At 34.0% G+C, this 14903-nt stretch overlaps 1 protein-coding gene across 1 annotated transcript; it reads left to right on the forward strand.

The window, feature by feature from the left end:
• Positions 1-7502: 7502 nt before the first annotated feature.
• Positions 7503-9717, forward strand: LOC111989281 (leucoanthocyanidin dioxygenase). The gene is made up of 2 exons (XM_024021064.2): positions 7503-8122; positions 8940-9717. Exons 1-2 carry the CDS (start codon positions 7620-7622, stop codon positions 9514-9516), a joined length of 1080 nt encoding a protein of 359 aa, XP_023876832.1. The 5' UTR covers positions 7503-7619; the 3' UTR covers positions 9517-9717.
• The last annotated feature ends 5186 nt before the right edge of the window (positions 9718-14903 follow it).

The following is a 14903-nucleotide window of genomic DNA, read 5'->3' on the forward strand; positions in this document are numbered from 1 at the left end:
AGATAATATTCACTATTTTTTGGAATAATCAATAATTTAACATGAAATCAAAGCAACTAATCCTAAATTCATACACTGCCTCCCATTTAAAAGTTAGTAATTCCATGACATAAACTCCACTTAATAAGGAGTCTAGCCAACATTGGCTAATTAAAGCGACAACCAATTTTAGTATATAAAACTTACAAACTGATGTGACAATGAAAATGAATAATGCAATAAATAAACTTCATAATCATTTTTGTCTTGTTTTGTATTTTAAAAAGTCGACACATAGTAAAATTTGTAGTAACTGTAGCACGATTAATCTGCAATAACCTTAGCTTCCCGTTCCTCGCTGATTAAATTCAGCTTGATCCTATGATCCTATTAGCTTAAGCTTTTTGGATATGTGGTAGTTTAAGACATAGTGATTAGTGACCAAACAAACTAAATTTGCAAAAGCTAAAAATAAATAAATGGACCTCTTTAGACTCGATACAGAGGCGTCACGAGTCATCACCTACCACTTCATTTTTCCATAGATGAACCTCCTCCAGAGTCAAGATTTGAAGCCGCTAGAACCATTCTTTTCTTCTAGAAAGCTTTGTATAATTTATGTATGTATAATGGTATTAGGAAATATGGATGTGAATTTAAATGCCATGTGAGTAGAGCCTGCGTGCAGCAAAGTCTGTGCAAACTATTAATTGGCTGACATATTAATGGGAGTAAGAGCAAACTATTAATGTTAATAGACGCCCTATAATATTGGTTAACAATCCATTTAAAAAAAAAATAATGCTAGATATACAAACTATTTTACAAAAAAACTTAAAAATTGTTGATGTAGTGAGTAATTATTGGTAAATAGAGAAATGATATTAATGGTTGGCCTAAATGAAAACTAATAAGAAGTTGACTATATCAACATTTTGTAAAAATATTGTAAAATAGTTTGTGACTGTAATATTATTCTTTAAAGAAATGTTTTATGGGAAAAAAAAAGTCATTAATATTTTGACAGCTTTTTTCATTTCCCATAAAAATTGTGTTAAAACTTTTTTAAAACGAATTATTAACTATTACTCTAAAGTCACTTGTTAGCATGACCCAAAGAAAAGGCATAATAGCTCTATTTTGTTAGGTAAAATTGTAATAACAATCGTTAGCGCTATATACCAATAGTTTATGAATAGTTTAAACTCAACTTGAGAAAAAAAAAAGAAACATTGTTTATATTCGTTCTTTTTGGTCTTTATCAAATAAGCTAAACTTAAGCCCAAATTTAGACTTGGCTATTAAACAAGCCAAACTCAAACATAATAATATGTTTGTGAATAAACTCTTGAACAAATTAAAAATTAAAATTAAGAGTGTGCAGCCAACCCACCAACCCGCCAAAATCGACTCGACCCGACCCAACCCAACCCAACCTGCCAGGTTGGATCAGTTTTTAGGGCTTGTTGAGTTGGGTTGCGTTACAAATTTTTTTTTTTAATAGCGGGCCGGGTTGGGTTCGAGTCATAAAATTCCAAACCCGCCAAACCCGACCCGACCAACCTATATATTTAAAATATATTATATAATTAATAATATTTTTTAAATAACCAGCTCTTTCTATCCTATATAAAAATCAATTAGTTCACACAAACGCTAGTAAATTACTATTGTTGTTTAGTCATTAGTATTGTTTGGCTTTAAGGAGTTATATTGATACCAATCTTTGGGTTTTTTAAAATATATTTATATTTTTTTTGCTCAATTTAATAATAATAGTAATAAAAAAAATTATCCAACCCATGGGTTCAACCCGACCCATGTGGGTTGGGTTGGACTTATGTGATGGGTTGGGTTGGGTTGAATTTTTTTTAACCCACTATAGTGGATTGGATCAAAAAATCCCCTTAACCCTACCCATGCATACCCCTAATTAAAATCATAGTTTTAATGGGAAGAGAATTAGTTAATTAAGTAGTTCGTGAACAAGCTTGAGCTTATTTAACAAGAGAAAGACCTAAGTTTGAACATGTAATTTGTTTAATGACAAGTTTAAGCTTGGCTCATGTTTGAAATAAAAGTAAATGAACAAGCCTGAATTTTCAATACTCAACTTGTTTACCACTCTAATGACCATAATCTTACGTATAGTTAATCAACCATAAAAATAACTATAATAATAACAACGTGAATTCTGAAAACAACAAAGAATACAAATATCAATTATGGAAATAATAATAACACCGCATAATAATATGTAATAATAATTAGAAATCAAGTGATAGTTTAGTGACAATGACATATAAAAAAAATATTAGTTTAATTTATTGGTATTAGAAATTTAGAACAATTAAAATTCTAGTGAAAATTTCCACTAGCTATGGAATTACCTTAGTGCATAATTGTATCAGTAATATTTAGATCTTTTTAAGCATTTGAAATAGCCTTAAGATACTGGCTAGAGATTTGAAGTTCAAGATCTCAAAAATACCATGAGTAATGTTAAGAATATAAGGGTATGTTCGTAACTGTTTTTTTTCCCTTACTTTTTATTTTCAATTTTTTTTTTTAAATTTTTGAACTAAAAAACTTGTTTGGCAACTCAAAATGAACAAAAAAAAAAAAACTATTTTTAAAACTCAATTTGTGAAGAAAACTGAAAACATGCAAAATGCTGTTTTCAGTTTCTAATTTCCAAAAGTCAAAGAAAACATACATTTGATTTAATGAATCTATCTCATTTAATAAGTTAGCATTAGAATTCAAATCCTAATAACAACATATTTTCGTATTTTTTATTTTTTCCTTCAATTTTTTTTTTTTTAAATTTCAACTAACCAAACATGTTTTTGATATCAAAAATACAATTTTTTTTCTTTATATTTCCAAAAATAAGTTTTTAAGAATAGAAAACAAAAATTATTACTAAACATAACCTAAGTTTTTCATAATTCATTTACAGCTTATTAAGGTGTCAAGTTATTATGAGAGTAAAATCACTTGTCTATTATTTAGAAATTTCTTTTATTATTATATAACAAATCATTAACAAATTATATAATAAATAATGAAAAAATTTATTTAAAAAAAAGTTCTCCTTAAACATGTTGCTCATGTTTGTATTTTAGAACTATTCTTGTGGTGGCAAATATTGTTAACTAGGGTATTTTCTAGTGCACCCTATTCTGCTCTGCCTCTCAGCCTATTCCTGTTGCGACGTGCATAGTTGATGCTCAGAGTTGGGTTAGCTGAAACGTGCGTGAGCTGGGTGTTTGACTTTGACCAGTTGGAATGCATTGAACAAAATTTGCATGCCCGCTTTTACGTGCTTTCCACGCCTTGCATTGATTTTTTTTCTATTGTTTTACGAAAAAGGGAAGTAGTTTGTGGAACATGATTATCTGTTACTTTCATATAAATTTTTTTGGTCATTATTTACCGTCTATCATGTTACAATTGTGACAAATTGAATGGCCTGAGAATTATTCAAATGTATTGAAATATTGTCTAAAGAGGTGAAAGATAGTTTGAGATTTTCAACGAATCTTTTAAAATGATTTTGACTCGTGAGAGGCTGCATCTTAATTCAAGAATGCTTTGATTATATAGAAGTGGACTGGTAACATTTCTTATTACAATTACAAATAGTTAAGAGAAACTCAATTAATGGGTTGGATTGAAGTCCAAATTCCTCCACCAATTTGACGTTTAATCATATTAACAGTTTGATTTTGATTTCAATCCAAATTTCAAGTTTAATTATATATGAATCCAAATTCGCACTCTACAAAATTAGTATCTCTTATAAATAAGAAAAAGGTGAAAAGAAAAGTATGTTTAAAGAAGAAAGCAACTATAAGTATTCTCCTGCTTATGCCATAAGAATGACTACCTGTACCCAAATTCTCTTTAAAGAAGAAAATAAAATTATAAGTATTTTTGTATGGGTAAAAGTTAGATACAATACTTAATTAGTTGTGTTCCTTAAAGTTCTCTCTTTAAAATTTTGTCATGTAATTTTTTTCTCATGGAATGGAAGTGTATTTTTTAGTTAAGTAGCTACATGATTGAATTTTAAGAAGTGAACCTAAGAATTAACACCTAAAGTACTATATCTAAGTTTTTCCATTCTTGTATTTATGCAATTATGCAATAAAGCATGAGCTATACCCAAATTATATTCAAAGAAATACTTTTTTTATAAGTATCTTAAAAGAAGTACATTCGAAGTTCTTTCTACTCCGAGATCCAGATGACCATTTAATTTCGTATTCGAATCTCTTATTTTAATTCTTCTTATTCTTTTTTTTTTTTTTCTCCCAATTATTATTAATTATTTTTTATAACAAAAGTGATATTGTAAAGTAATAAAAGGTGGAAGACAATCCTCCAAACTATGACTACAGACTACCCTTTCACTGTTCTGCCTTTATTTACTTACGGAGACATGGTTATCACATCTTTACGTATGGTGCACATATGTGCCAAATCTATTTCTGTCATGGTTATGAACTGTAATTGTCAAATTTGATAATAATTTAAATTAGATGTTGCAGTCAGTTTTGCCAAAACAATATCTCTAGATGCACCACTGAATTTCTTAATTGAAAAAAGAAGACCTACTACGAGATCGGTTTGTATTCTGTACATCCTGTACGTGCGCACAGGCAAAATGATGATTGAGAGTGAGACTTCAGAAAAACCTACCCAGTGGGATCGCACCTTGGGGCCTACAAATTATGTTCTTGGCAACTTCCTGAAGATATACTTCTCCACCTTCAGGCTTTTATTAATTAGCTTCCGCTTTTGTGTTCGGCTGGACCCTAGACTAGTTCTTTTATTATTATTAATTTGTTGGATTTTAGGTGCTAGCTTTTAGTAAAATATAGAGAAAGAGAGCATAAAGAGAAAATAGAGAAGTCTAGTTTCTGGCATGAACCCTCAGCGAAGTATATGTAGGAATTAGGAGATAGAATTAGGAATATGACTAAAGTAATATAATTGAAATTCTTGTACGTTGTCTTTGCTAAGGACTTTGTAAGTGTAGCTTAATCGGCACCTCAAACATACAAATACTTAGAAATCTAAAAGAAAAATGATTCGAAACTACAGAGTTAGCAGAAAATTATAACTATTTCAAAGCAACATACTGTAACTATTTAAAAAAGAGAACAAGTTGTCTTTCACACGGATACGCCCCTTTATTGTTGTTAGCTATACGCGGTTATTGTTGTTGCAAAATCTTCCAGTGTCTTTCACATGATGTGATCCATTACAAAGTGGATACGGAGCACATCCAATGGTATAGTAAAAACTTTTCTTTGAATTTCATGCATAAAATTTCATTGTAAAATGCCACATGGAGTGATCACATGCCCTTATCAAAACTTTATTAAACACCCTTCTCGTAGCTTCCAGTTAATATTTTACTAATACATGTTGATTATTTATACAATTTTCATAATGTTATCTTTTTGGTCAAAATATTTTATTTTTAGCATAAGATTTAGCGTAAGATTTAGTGTCAAGCAATGTTAATGACTTAATTAATAATTAATGTCTAGAAAAAATATATGAGAGAACGTGTCGTACAAGGGAGCACCTAGCTAGTCAAGGTCTGGCTTGTGAGTAAATCATGCTATTGAGTAGGAATGGTTCTGAGATCGCAATTAATTTTGTATCACAATTTTTGTTACAATTCTGATATGATATAATATAAGTGTTTGTTTATGATTTTCATATGGGTCATCATTTTTTCTTCACAATTTACAATTTTTTATATTAGAATTGTGGCAAAGTTATGACAAAAAAATTGTGTCCTAAATCTTCTCATTGAGTTATCCAATTACCTTTATTTTATTTTTATTTTTAAACAACTTAATAGGAAGAATGGTTAAGGTATTAAGATCCTTTACAAATTTTATACATCTAAAAATCTTTGACTATTCATCAATAAATTAGTGATTTAAATTTCCTAACATCATCACCTAAAATATATGTTAAAATAGTTATAATATATGTTTATTTAAATATATATATATATATATATATACGGTGATAAAATCTAAATTATTTATTTATCAATGAATGATAAGATTTTAAGAGTTTAATTTTAAAGTGAGTTATATATATATATATATATATAAAGTATCATGTAGTGAGTTATCCTAAAAATTAGGGAAAATTACAATTTTTCCACTTGAAACTATACCTGTTATAACTCAATAACACTTAACCACTTTCCATATGTTTTGAAGTTAAGTCTTATGGAATGTAGTATTAAAAAATCAATTTACCTTCATTTCAAAACAGATGATAGAGGCCAAGTTGGTCTTTTAAAACTAAATTTTGTTAGGCTTAATTGAGAAAATGACATGAGGGGGTAAAATGCTTATATGAATTTTAGTTTTGGGAAAAAATGAGGTATAGTTTTAAAGGGAAACTTGGATTCATGATGTTGTTTAGCTCCATGATGCAAAACTTGGATTCAAATCCTCTCATCTTTCTTGGTGTTAGAGTATTTGCATCAACTTGTGCAAATTTTTTTTTGTCTATTTTAGCATGAGAACCTACTTTTTCGATTATATATATTCACTTTTCAAAACACCCTACATCAGATTATCTATTTTACACTACATTTCATTAAAATATCAAAATTTCTTAATTTTTTTAATCATTTCTATTTCTTCATATGCAATAACCACCATTCATTATCTTCCTTTATCATTGGGATATGTAAAGAAAGAATAAAAACATAAATTCAATATAAATAATGTCAATGTTAATTTACATATGTAGAAAACTTGTAAATTTACATAATTATACACTAATTGATATGGATAATTTTTTAGCAAAATTTTGTGAATTTTACATATTAATTTTTCTTTATACACCCACTGATGTAAGTGCTCTAGAAGAAAAAAAATAAAAAAATAATAAGAAGAAAAAAAAGAGAAAAAAACTTTGGTTAATTAGTACTCTTAAGATATTTGTTAATAAATCATTACAAAAAAATTTTGATATAATTTTTCTAAAAAATATAAAAACCGTAAAATAAAATCAGTTATTTTTTCATTTCTTATAAAAAATTTCTGAAAGTATCTTTTAACAAATGTCTTTATGTCATCTATTAGCAAAATCTTATTAAAAATAAAAATAAAAAAAATAAAAAAGAAGAAGCAAAACTCTACATGAGCCTATTTCGGAAGCGAAACTCTACGTGAGCCGTTGAAATAGGGTGAACCTTATGTGAGATTCACTTTTGACCGTTGGGTCAGCACGTGGTCCAAGCTTCCAGTCAATCCCACCCTCCTCGTGTTTACTGTGGATAATAACTAGTAAGTCCGGAAAGTAAGTGCATCACGTGACACCCAACAAACACGCACCTGTGAATCTATCTCTCTCTACATGGTAGCTCTCTACTTCCTGTGGACACAATTGAGAGATTTGTCTTCATTAATTCGTTAGTTGTCGTTTGGTTGGCATGTAGTGGAAACCTATTGCTATAAAACCTAAAAAACATTTTTGGATTAGAACACATTTTGTTTGACATTTCAATAGAGAAGCAAATAAAAAAGAGAGAATAAGAAAGGAAACCAAATACGTAATTAAAAGAAAGAAAGAAAGTACGTATTGCTATCATGGTGACTTCAGTGGCTCCTAGAGTTGAAAGCTTGGCTAGCAGTGGCATCCAGGCAATCCCAAAGGAATATGTGAGACCCCAAGAAGAGCTAAACAGCATCGGCAATGTCTTCGAGGAAGAGAAAAACAATCTTGGGCCACAAGTTCCAACCATTGATTTGAAGAACATTGAATCTCCAGATGAGGCTGTTCGAGAGAAATGCCGCGAGGAGTTGAAGAAAGCTGCCATGGAATGGGGTGTCATGCACCTTGTTAACCATGGCATCTCGGATGACCTGCTTGACCGTGTGAAAAAGGCAGGGAAGATCTTCTTTGATCTCCCAATAGTGGAAAAGGAAAAGTATGCTAATGAACAGGTTTCAGGCCAAATTCAAGGGTATGGGAGCAAGCTAGCCAACAATGCTAGTGGGCAGCTTGAGTGGGAGGACTATTTCTTCCACCTTGTTTACCCTGAGGAGAAGCGTGACATGTCCATATGGCCTAAGACACCAAGCGACTACATGTAAGCTCAACCTTTAATTGTTAATTATACCACATATATTATGTACATTCATAATACAACTGGCATGGTACCCGCTCCGCCCCACTTTTTTTGTCCTATTTGAAAAGTTAAACTTTTTAAGGGAACATTATTTATTATTTTATATACCTTTTAAAAATATATAAATTTCCAAAACTTTACTTAAAAAAATTTATCAAAAAATTAAATTAATAAATTAATAGGGTATAATAGGAACATTAGTAAATTAATGACTTTAATTTTTAGAAACATAACAATATTTTGGAACATCTCAAAATGGAATAGAAGACAATATATTAAAAGCAAACTAATATTTAATAAAACAATTAAATTGATTTTATTTATTTCTATTGATCTACCAATCGTGTCTAATAGTTTCCCTGTTTACCATATCCTTGGTTAATTATTGTTTCACATCCCTAATCTTTCAGACGATATCCATACTTTCATATCTAATATTTTTATATTTTACACATGATGTAAAAGAGTTTTCATATAATATGAAAGAGTTTAGATATTATTAGAAGTTAAATGATTAAAAGAAAGTTTATGAACACAATTTTTGTGCCACAACTCTGATGTGGTCGACTATAAGTTAAGCTATTATTAACGATCAATCGTATCAAAATTGTAGTACAAAAATTATGGTCATAGAAGAACTGTACAATAAAAGCTGTAGTCAATTATACTAATAAATAAATAAATATAAAGCAATTTGAGCAATGGTAAAAACTGAACCCAATAATTTTTGTTATATTAAAAACTCATGGAACATATGTCACCCTTAATTTGTATGTAGTGAGGCAACAAAAGAGTATGCAAAGCAATTGAGAGTCCTAGCGACCAAGGTATTCTCCGTACTATCCCTTGGCTTGGGATTGGAAGAAGGAAGGCTAGAGAAGGAAGTTGGTGGCCTGGAAGAACTACTTCTCCAAATGAAAATCAACTACTATCCCATATGCCCTCAACCAGAACTTGCTCTTGGTGTTGAAGCTCACACAGACATAAGTGCACTAACTTTCATTCTCCACAACATGGTTCCCGGCCTGCAACTTTTCTATCAAGGCAAGTGGGTCACAGCAAAATGTGTTCCAAACTCTATCATCATGCACATAGGGGACACGATAGAGATTTTGAGCAATGGTAAGTACAAGAGTATTCTTCACAGGGGACTGGTGAACAAGGAGAAAGTTAGGATCTCATGGGCAGTCTTTTGTGAGCCACCAAAGGAGAAGATCATCCTGAAGCCACTGCCGGAGGTTGTGTCCGAGGCTGAGCCACCACTCTACCCACCTCGCACCTTTGCTCAGCATATTCAACACAAGTTGTTCAGGAAGACCCAGGATGCTGCTCTTTCTGCTGCTGCTCTTAAATAAGTCTTGGTTACAAAATTATTGCTAATGTCGATCGAGTTCATTTATTACTATGTTGTTTGATCATCTATGGCGCTCTACTTGTGTGCAAGTTTAGTTTTTGACCCTTTTGTGGCATGTATAGGTCATAAGTTACGGGTCTCCTTGTTATTGGCGATTCTCTGTTTGCTTTGAAAAATAAGAATTGATATTCATCTTTTGTTAGGTTATCTATCTTGGATGATTAATTGGTTATTGCTAATCAAAGTGCTCCTTTTAGTGAAACTATCTAATTTTGATTACTTGTAATATTATTTTACTAAATTTTTTGTTTTTTGTTTTAATAAGCATATTTGAGTAAATTTATCTATATAATTTGTGATAAATTTTACTTTGGTCCTCAAAACTTGTAGGTGAATTTGATTTTGGCCCTCAAAATCTTAAAAAAAAATTCAGATATAATCCTTCTTTTAAAAAAAGAAAAAAGAAAAAAGAAAAAAAAGGAACAATCTCATCATTCCATCTATGGGGTCAATGGGGTCAATACGAGATAGGTTTGATTTGGTCCATTAAAATTTAAATATGCAAAAATTTTAAGACCATGTAAAAAAAAATTCAACTATTTCTATAACATGTGGCAGATTGTGAGTAGTAGTGAAAAAATGGTAAATTCATATGAAAGTGATAGAAAGTCAATCACAATTTTCCATGTAAGATAGTTGTAGTAAAAGTTGTAAGTTTTTATATAGTACTAGAATTAAGAAAAAAAAATCTAAGACCACAACAAATTTTACATTAATTTTCACAACTTTCAATCTAACGTACTATGAGTGAAAAAAAAAAAAAAATAGATAGATTCATATGAAAGTGTTAGACAACCAATTTACAATTTGCTACGTAAGATAATTGTAAAAATAGATGTGAAATTGAATGAAGCCCTATAATAAAGACAAAGTTTAGCTATTAGTTGTAACTTTAAGTTACAACCTTACTCAATATCTTTTTATTGGAAGTGAATTGTGACAAATCCACTATTGGATGACATATTTTTCTTATATTTTTCATATTTGCAAAATTTCTAAAAGATTAAATATCACCAGCTATGTCATCAATAAATTGTTCAAATTGAAAGTTTTTGTAATTTAAAATTATATATAAAAGATAAACTTATAGATCATATAGTAAATTGTAGGAGCGTTGAGCCCATGAGCTCGTTATCTATGTATATATTGGGCCTAAGGCCTAAGCTGAGGATTAGAGGTTGTCCGAGGATGAGTAAATATTGTCAAGGGAGTCTGTGTTAGTAGATGAAGAAATTGGTTTTGGTCATAATGGCCTAGGAGGGTGGGCCAAGGATGAATGCCTCCTCGGCTGACCAAAGCCGAGGTCCGAATAGGTGGTCTGCCATCTAGGGGAACATTCCAGGTAGGGGTGTCCAACAGCAACCGATACCCGACCCACCCGGCTAACTCGTCTGACCCGAACCGAGAACCGGCCGACCCAATGCCGGTGACGGTCAGCGGTGAGTCTTCGCCTCCAGAATTCGAAAACCGTGGGTCGGTTGGCGGGTTTTCTCTCCAAAACCCGAAGAAACCCGACCGAACCGACTAAAAGAGCAATTTCCAGCGAAATTTTTTAAATCTGGCGAGATCTTAGCTAGATCCATGGAATCTCCACCGAATTTGGCAAGATCTCAGTAGATCTGGTGAGATCTCGCCGAATCTGGTGAGATTTCGCCAAATTCGGCGATAACCCAACGAAAATCTGGCGAAAATATCACCGATTTTTTGCCCATTTCAACGTTAACTGGCCGGATTTTGGCCGATTTTGAGATCTCCAACTCCGACCGAACCGACCGCCATCTGTTGAACATCAGATTCGCCCAATCCAATCAACCTTTCGGTCGGCAGCGGGTTGAAATTCTGGCCATCTGATCTGGTCGGGTCAGTTCTGGGTTGGGCATAAACCCGACCCGGACCGACCCATGGACAGGCCTAATTCCAGGAAGTTCTGTTGGTACGGATAAGTATTGCAGAAACATACGACAGGGGGAGTCCTAAAATATCTAAGGAGAAAGTTGCTACCACCGCATTAAATGCTCTGCAACTAACTCTCTGACCGCATTAATGTGGAGGTGATACCTGAACTGTGGTTTTTAACTTTATAGCTATTACACGAAAACTTTAGGAAGGTACTGATTGGAAAAATATCAACACTAACCATTTGACCTGTATGTGGAGGATAAAGAGGAAAAGGGGAAGAGAGTATAAGAGGGAGAGGAAGCAATGAGAGAAGGGGATTGAGAAACTAAGAGAAAAACACTATAGCATTAAGAATTGACTTTGTAATCAAACCTAAAAGAAATATATAAGAACAGGTCTCCTCAGACCTTGCCGATGATGATTTTTCTCAGCATAACTTTGTCTATCTTCATTCTCTTGTCATCTGAATCCACTTTAGTGATTGTCTGATTCATTAAAGCTCAGTTTTTCAACTCACTCTAAACAAATTCATTGCTCTGGGCTTATTTGGGCTTAAGCCCATCCACCTTTTGTGCTAGGGATTCAAATCTGGTCCTTAGGATTGGCGTCGTCTATAGGAATTACTGGTGTTATAGTAAATCCAACGTTTAACGATGGTAGGTTTAGGTTTAAACTAGACAGAATCCATAGGGTCTCAATGTCAAGATAACTTCTGTGATTTTAAACAAAGTAAGGACCGAGAGGGGAGTGTACATTCTACCCATACTAATAAGAGCCACTCTCGAGGTGGTAGCTACCTTTTTCATGAGAAAAATACCAAAGCCATGCAGCTGGAAATTGATCAATTGAAGAGAAGCTTACGCCACGAATAGATAAAGCGAGCTCCTTCCATTTCTGACTTCTCTTCCGAAGGTAAAGAGGATGGTAGCTATAGGCGCAGATTAAGGACTCCTCATAATAAGTCTTTTCATATGATGAAGACTATCATCATAAGCGCAAAAATAGAAATTCATCTTCGAGAGACCTGGGAAATGACGCTATGAATAGAGTACTTAACCAAATTTCTAAATCACCTTTCATGCGCAGGATTGAAGGAGGGAGACTTCCTCGGCAATTCACTCTGCCCACGTTCACCATGTACAATGGTCGAACAGATCCTGTGGAACACATTAGCCACTTTAATCAGAGAATGGCTATGCACTCCAAGAACAAGGCCTTGATGTGCAAGGTGTTCCCATCTAGCTTAGGGCCTGTGGCAATAAGGTGATTTGATGGTCTGGGTGCAAGTTCCATTAATTCCTTTAAAGAACTCACCTAGGCGTTTGGATCCCGCTTTATCATGTGCAACAGGGTTCCTCAGCCTTGGATTCCTTGTTGTCCCTGTCCATGCGGGAGGGGGAGACCTTGAAAACGTATTCAGACAGATACTAGGAGATGTTCAATGAGATAGATGTTGACTTTGATGACGTGGCCATTAGGATTTTCAAGGTCGGCCTACTTGCTGAGCATGGCTTAAGAAAGTCTTTGACTGGGAAACCTGTTACTAGTGTATGCCAGCTCATAGGTCGGATTGATAAGTATAAAAGGATTGAGGAGGACTAATAGCAAGGCAAGGGAAAGGGTAAGGTTATCTCTCAGGAGATAAGGGATTTCAGGTCAGACCGCGACAACAATAACAGATCCCGTAGAGATTTTGTTGGGCAATCTGGGCCTTGAACTTCTCAGGTGGTAAATATTGTGTTTCGAAAACCGGTGCATCAAGTTTTGGAGAAAATCAAGAATGAGCCGTATTTCAAATGGCCGAACAAGATGACTGAAGACCCCTTAAGGCACAATCAAAGCCTTCATTGCCAATACCACCAGGATCGGGGGTATACTACTGAGGACTACAGAACTCTGTGAAACCATTTAGAGCAACTGGTTAGGGAGGGAAGGTTACAGTAGTTTTTGTATCGGCCTAACGGGTAAGGAAGTCAAGCGAGGCCAGGGGCTCAAGGGAGTGCTTCTTCAAGGCCCCAATTAGGCATAATTAATGTCATCTTTGCTATACTTGGGAGAACTGGTTCTCATCTTTCTAGGGTGATGTCTATGGCTTGGCTACAAGCTAAGGACTCTAATTCTAAGTTGAAGAGGGCTAGAATGGAGATCCGACCGGTGTTAAGTTTTTCAGACGAGGACAAGATTGGGACCATCTAGCCACATGATGATGCTTTGGTGGTTACTTCAGAATAGGAGGATATGATGTTAAGAGGGTGATGGTGGATCAAGGCAGTAAGGCAGAAATTATGTACCCCGACTTGTACAATGGACTAGGCCTAAGGCTCGAGAATTTGATAGCCTATGATTCACCTTTGGGAAGCTTTGATGGGAAGGTTGTCATCCCAAAGGGCCAGATTAGACTGGCCGTGCAGGTGGGCTTAGAAGTGGTTGAAGTAGATTTCATTGTAGTAGACGCATACTCTCCCTACACGGCCATTGTGGCTAGACCTTGGCTTCATGCCCTGAGGGCCATTTCTTCAACTTTGTATCAGAAAGTGAAGTATCCATTAGGGGACCAAATTGAGAAGCTGCTAGGAAGTCAAGCCATGGCTAGGTAGTGCCTCATGTTTGCAATTATGCATCGGCCTACAACTGAGTCCTCGGCCTCTATTGGGGAAGGCTTATAGTAGTCAAAGTCTCCAGTGTTACCTGTAGATGGGCCAGCCGAGGAGGCAAAATGTGAGGATTTAGAGAAATTTGCTGTAAATGATGATTCAGAGAAGTTTTTCAGGTTGGGGGTCAGCTACCGTCTCAGGAGAAGGAAGAGCTGGTAGGGTTCTCAAGAGGAACGTTGATATGTTCACTTGGAATGTCTATGAAGCTCTGGTGGTAGATCCGAGCTTCATCTGCCATCATTTAAACATCAATCCATCTTAACGTTCATCTAAGGATCATTTTGACGCTGTCAAAGATGGGGTGATGAAGCTTAAGTAGGTTGAGGCTATTAAAGAAGTGTTCTACCTTGAATGATTGGCCAACTTGTGAAGAAGAAAAATGGAAAATGGCAGGTATATGTCGACTTCACAGATTTGAACAAAGCCTGCTCAAAAGACCCTTTCCCCATGCCTCGAATTGACCAGTTAGTGGATGCCAGTGTAGGTCATCCTCGGATGAGCTTTTTGGATGCTTTTCAAGGCTACCACCAAATACCTTTGGCTTTAGACGATCAATAGATGATAGTTTTTGTCACTCCTATTGGGAATTACCATTATAAAGTGATGTCTTTTGGCTTGAAAAATGCAAGGGCTATCTATTAAAGGATGATAACTAGGATGTTTGAGACACGGTTAGGGAAAAACATTGAGGTTTATATAGATAACATGGTGGTCAAGAGCAAGTTGGAATCTGAGCACGTTAATGACCTCGGGAATATCATTGAGATCTTGAGGA

The sequence above is a fragment of the Quercus suber genome, unplaced genomic scaffold (assembly GCF_002906115.3).
Source record: "Quercus suber isolate HL8 unplaced genomic scaffold, Cork oak 2.0 scaffold_509, whole genome shotgun sequence".
NCBI classification, from domain to species: domain Eukaryota; kingdom Viridiplantae; phylum Streptophyta; class Magnoliopsida; order Fagales; family Fagaceae; genus Quercus; species Quercus suber.

What these genes read in the sequence shown, in the direction of transcription:
- LOC111989281 (XM_024021064.2), top strand. Translation starts at nt 7,620, where the DNA reads ATGGTGACTTCAGTGGCTCCTAGAGTTGAAAGCTTGGCTAGCAGTGGC. An exon ending in AAGACACCAAGCGACTACAT is followed by an intron (nt 8,123 to 8,939) that starts GTAAGCTCAACC and finishes ATTTGTATGTAG; the next exon opens with TGAGGCAACAAAAGAGTATG.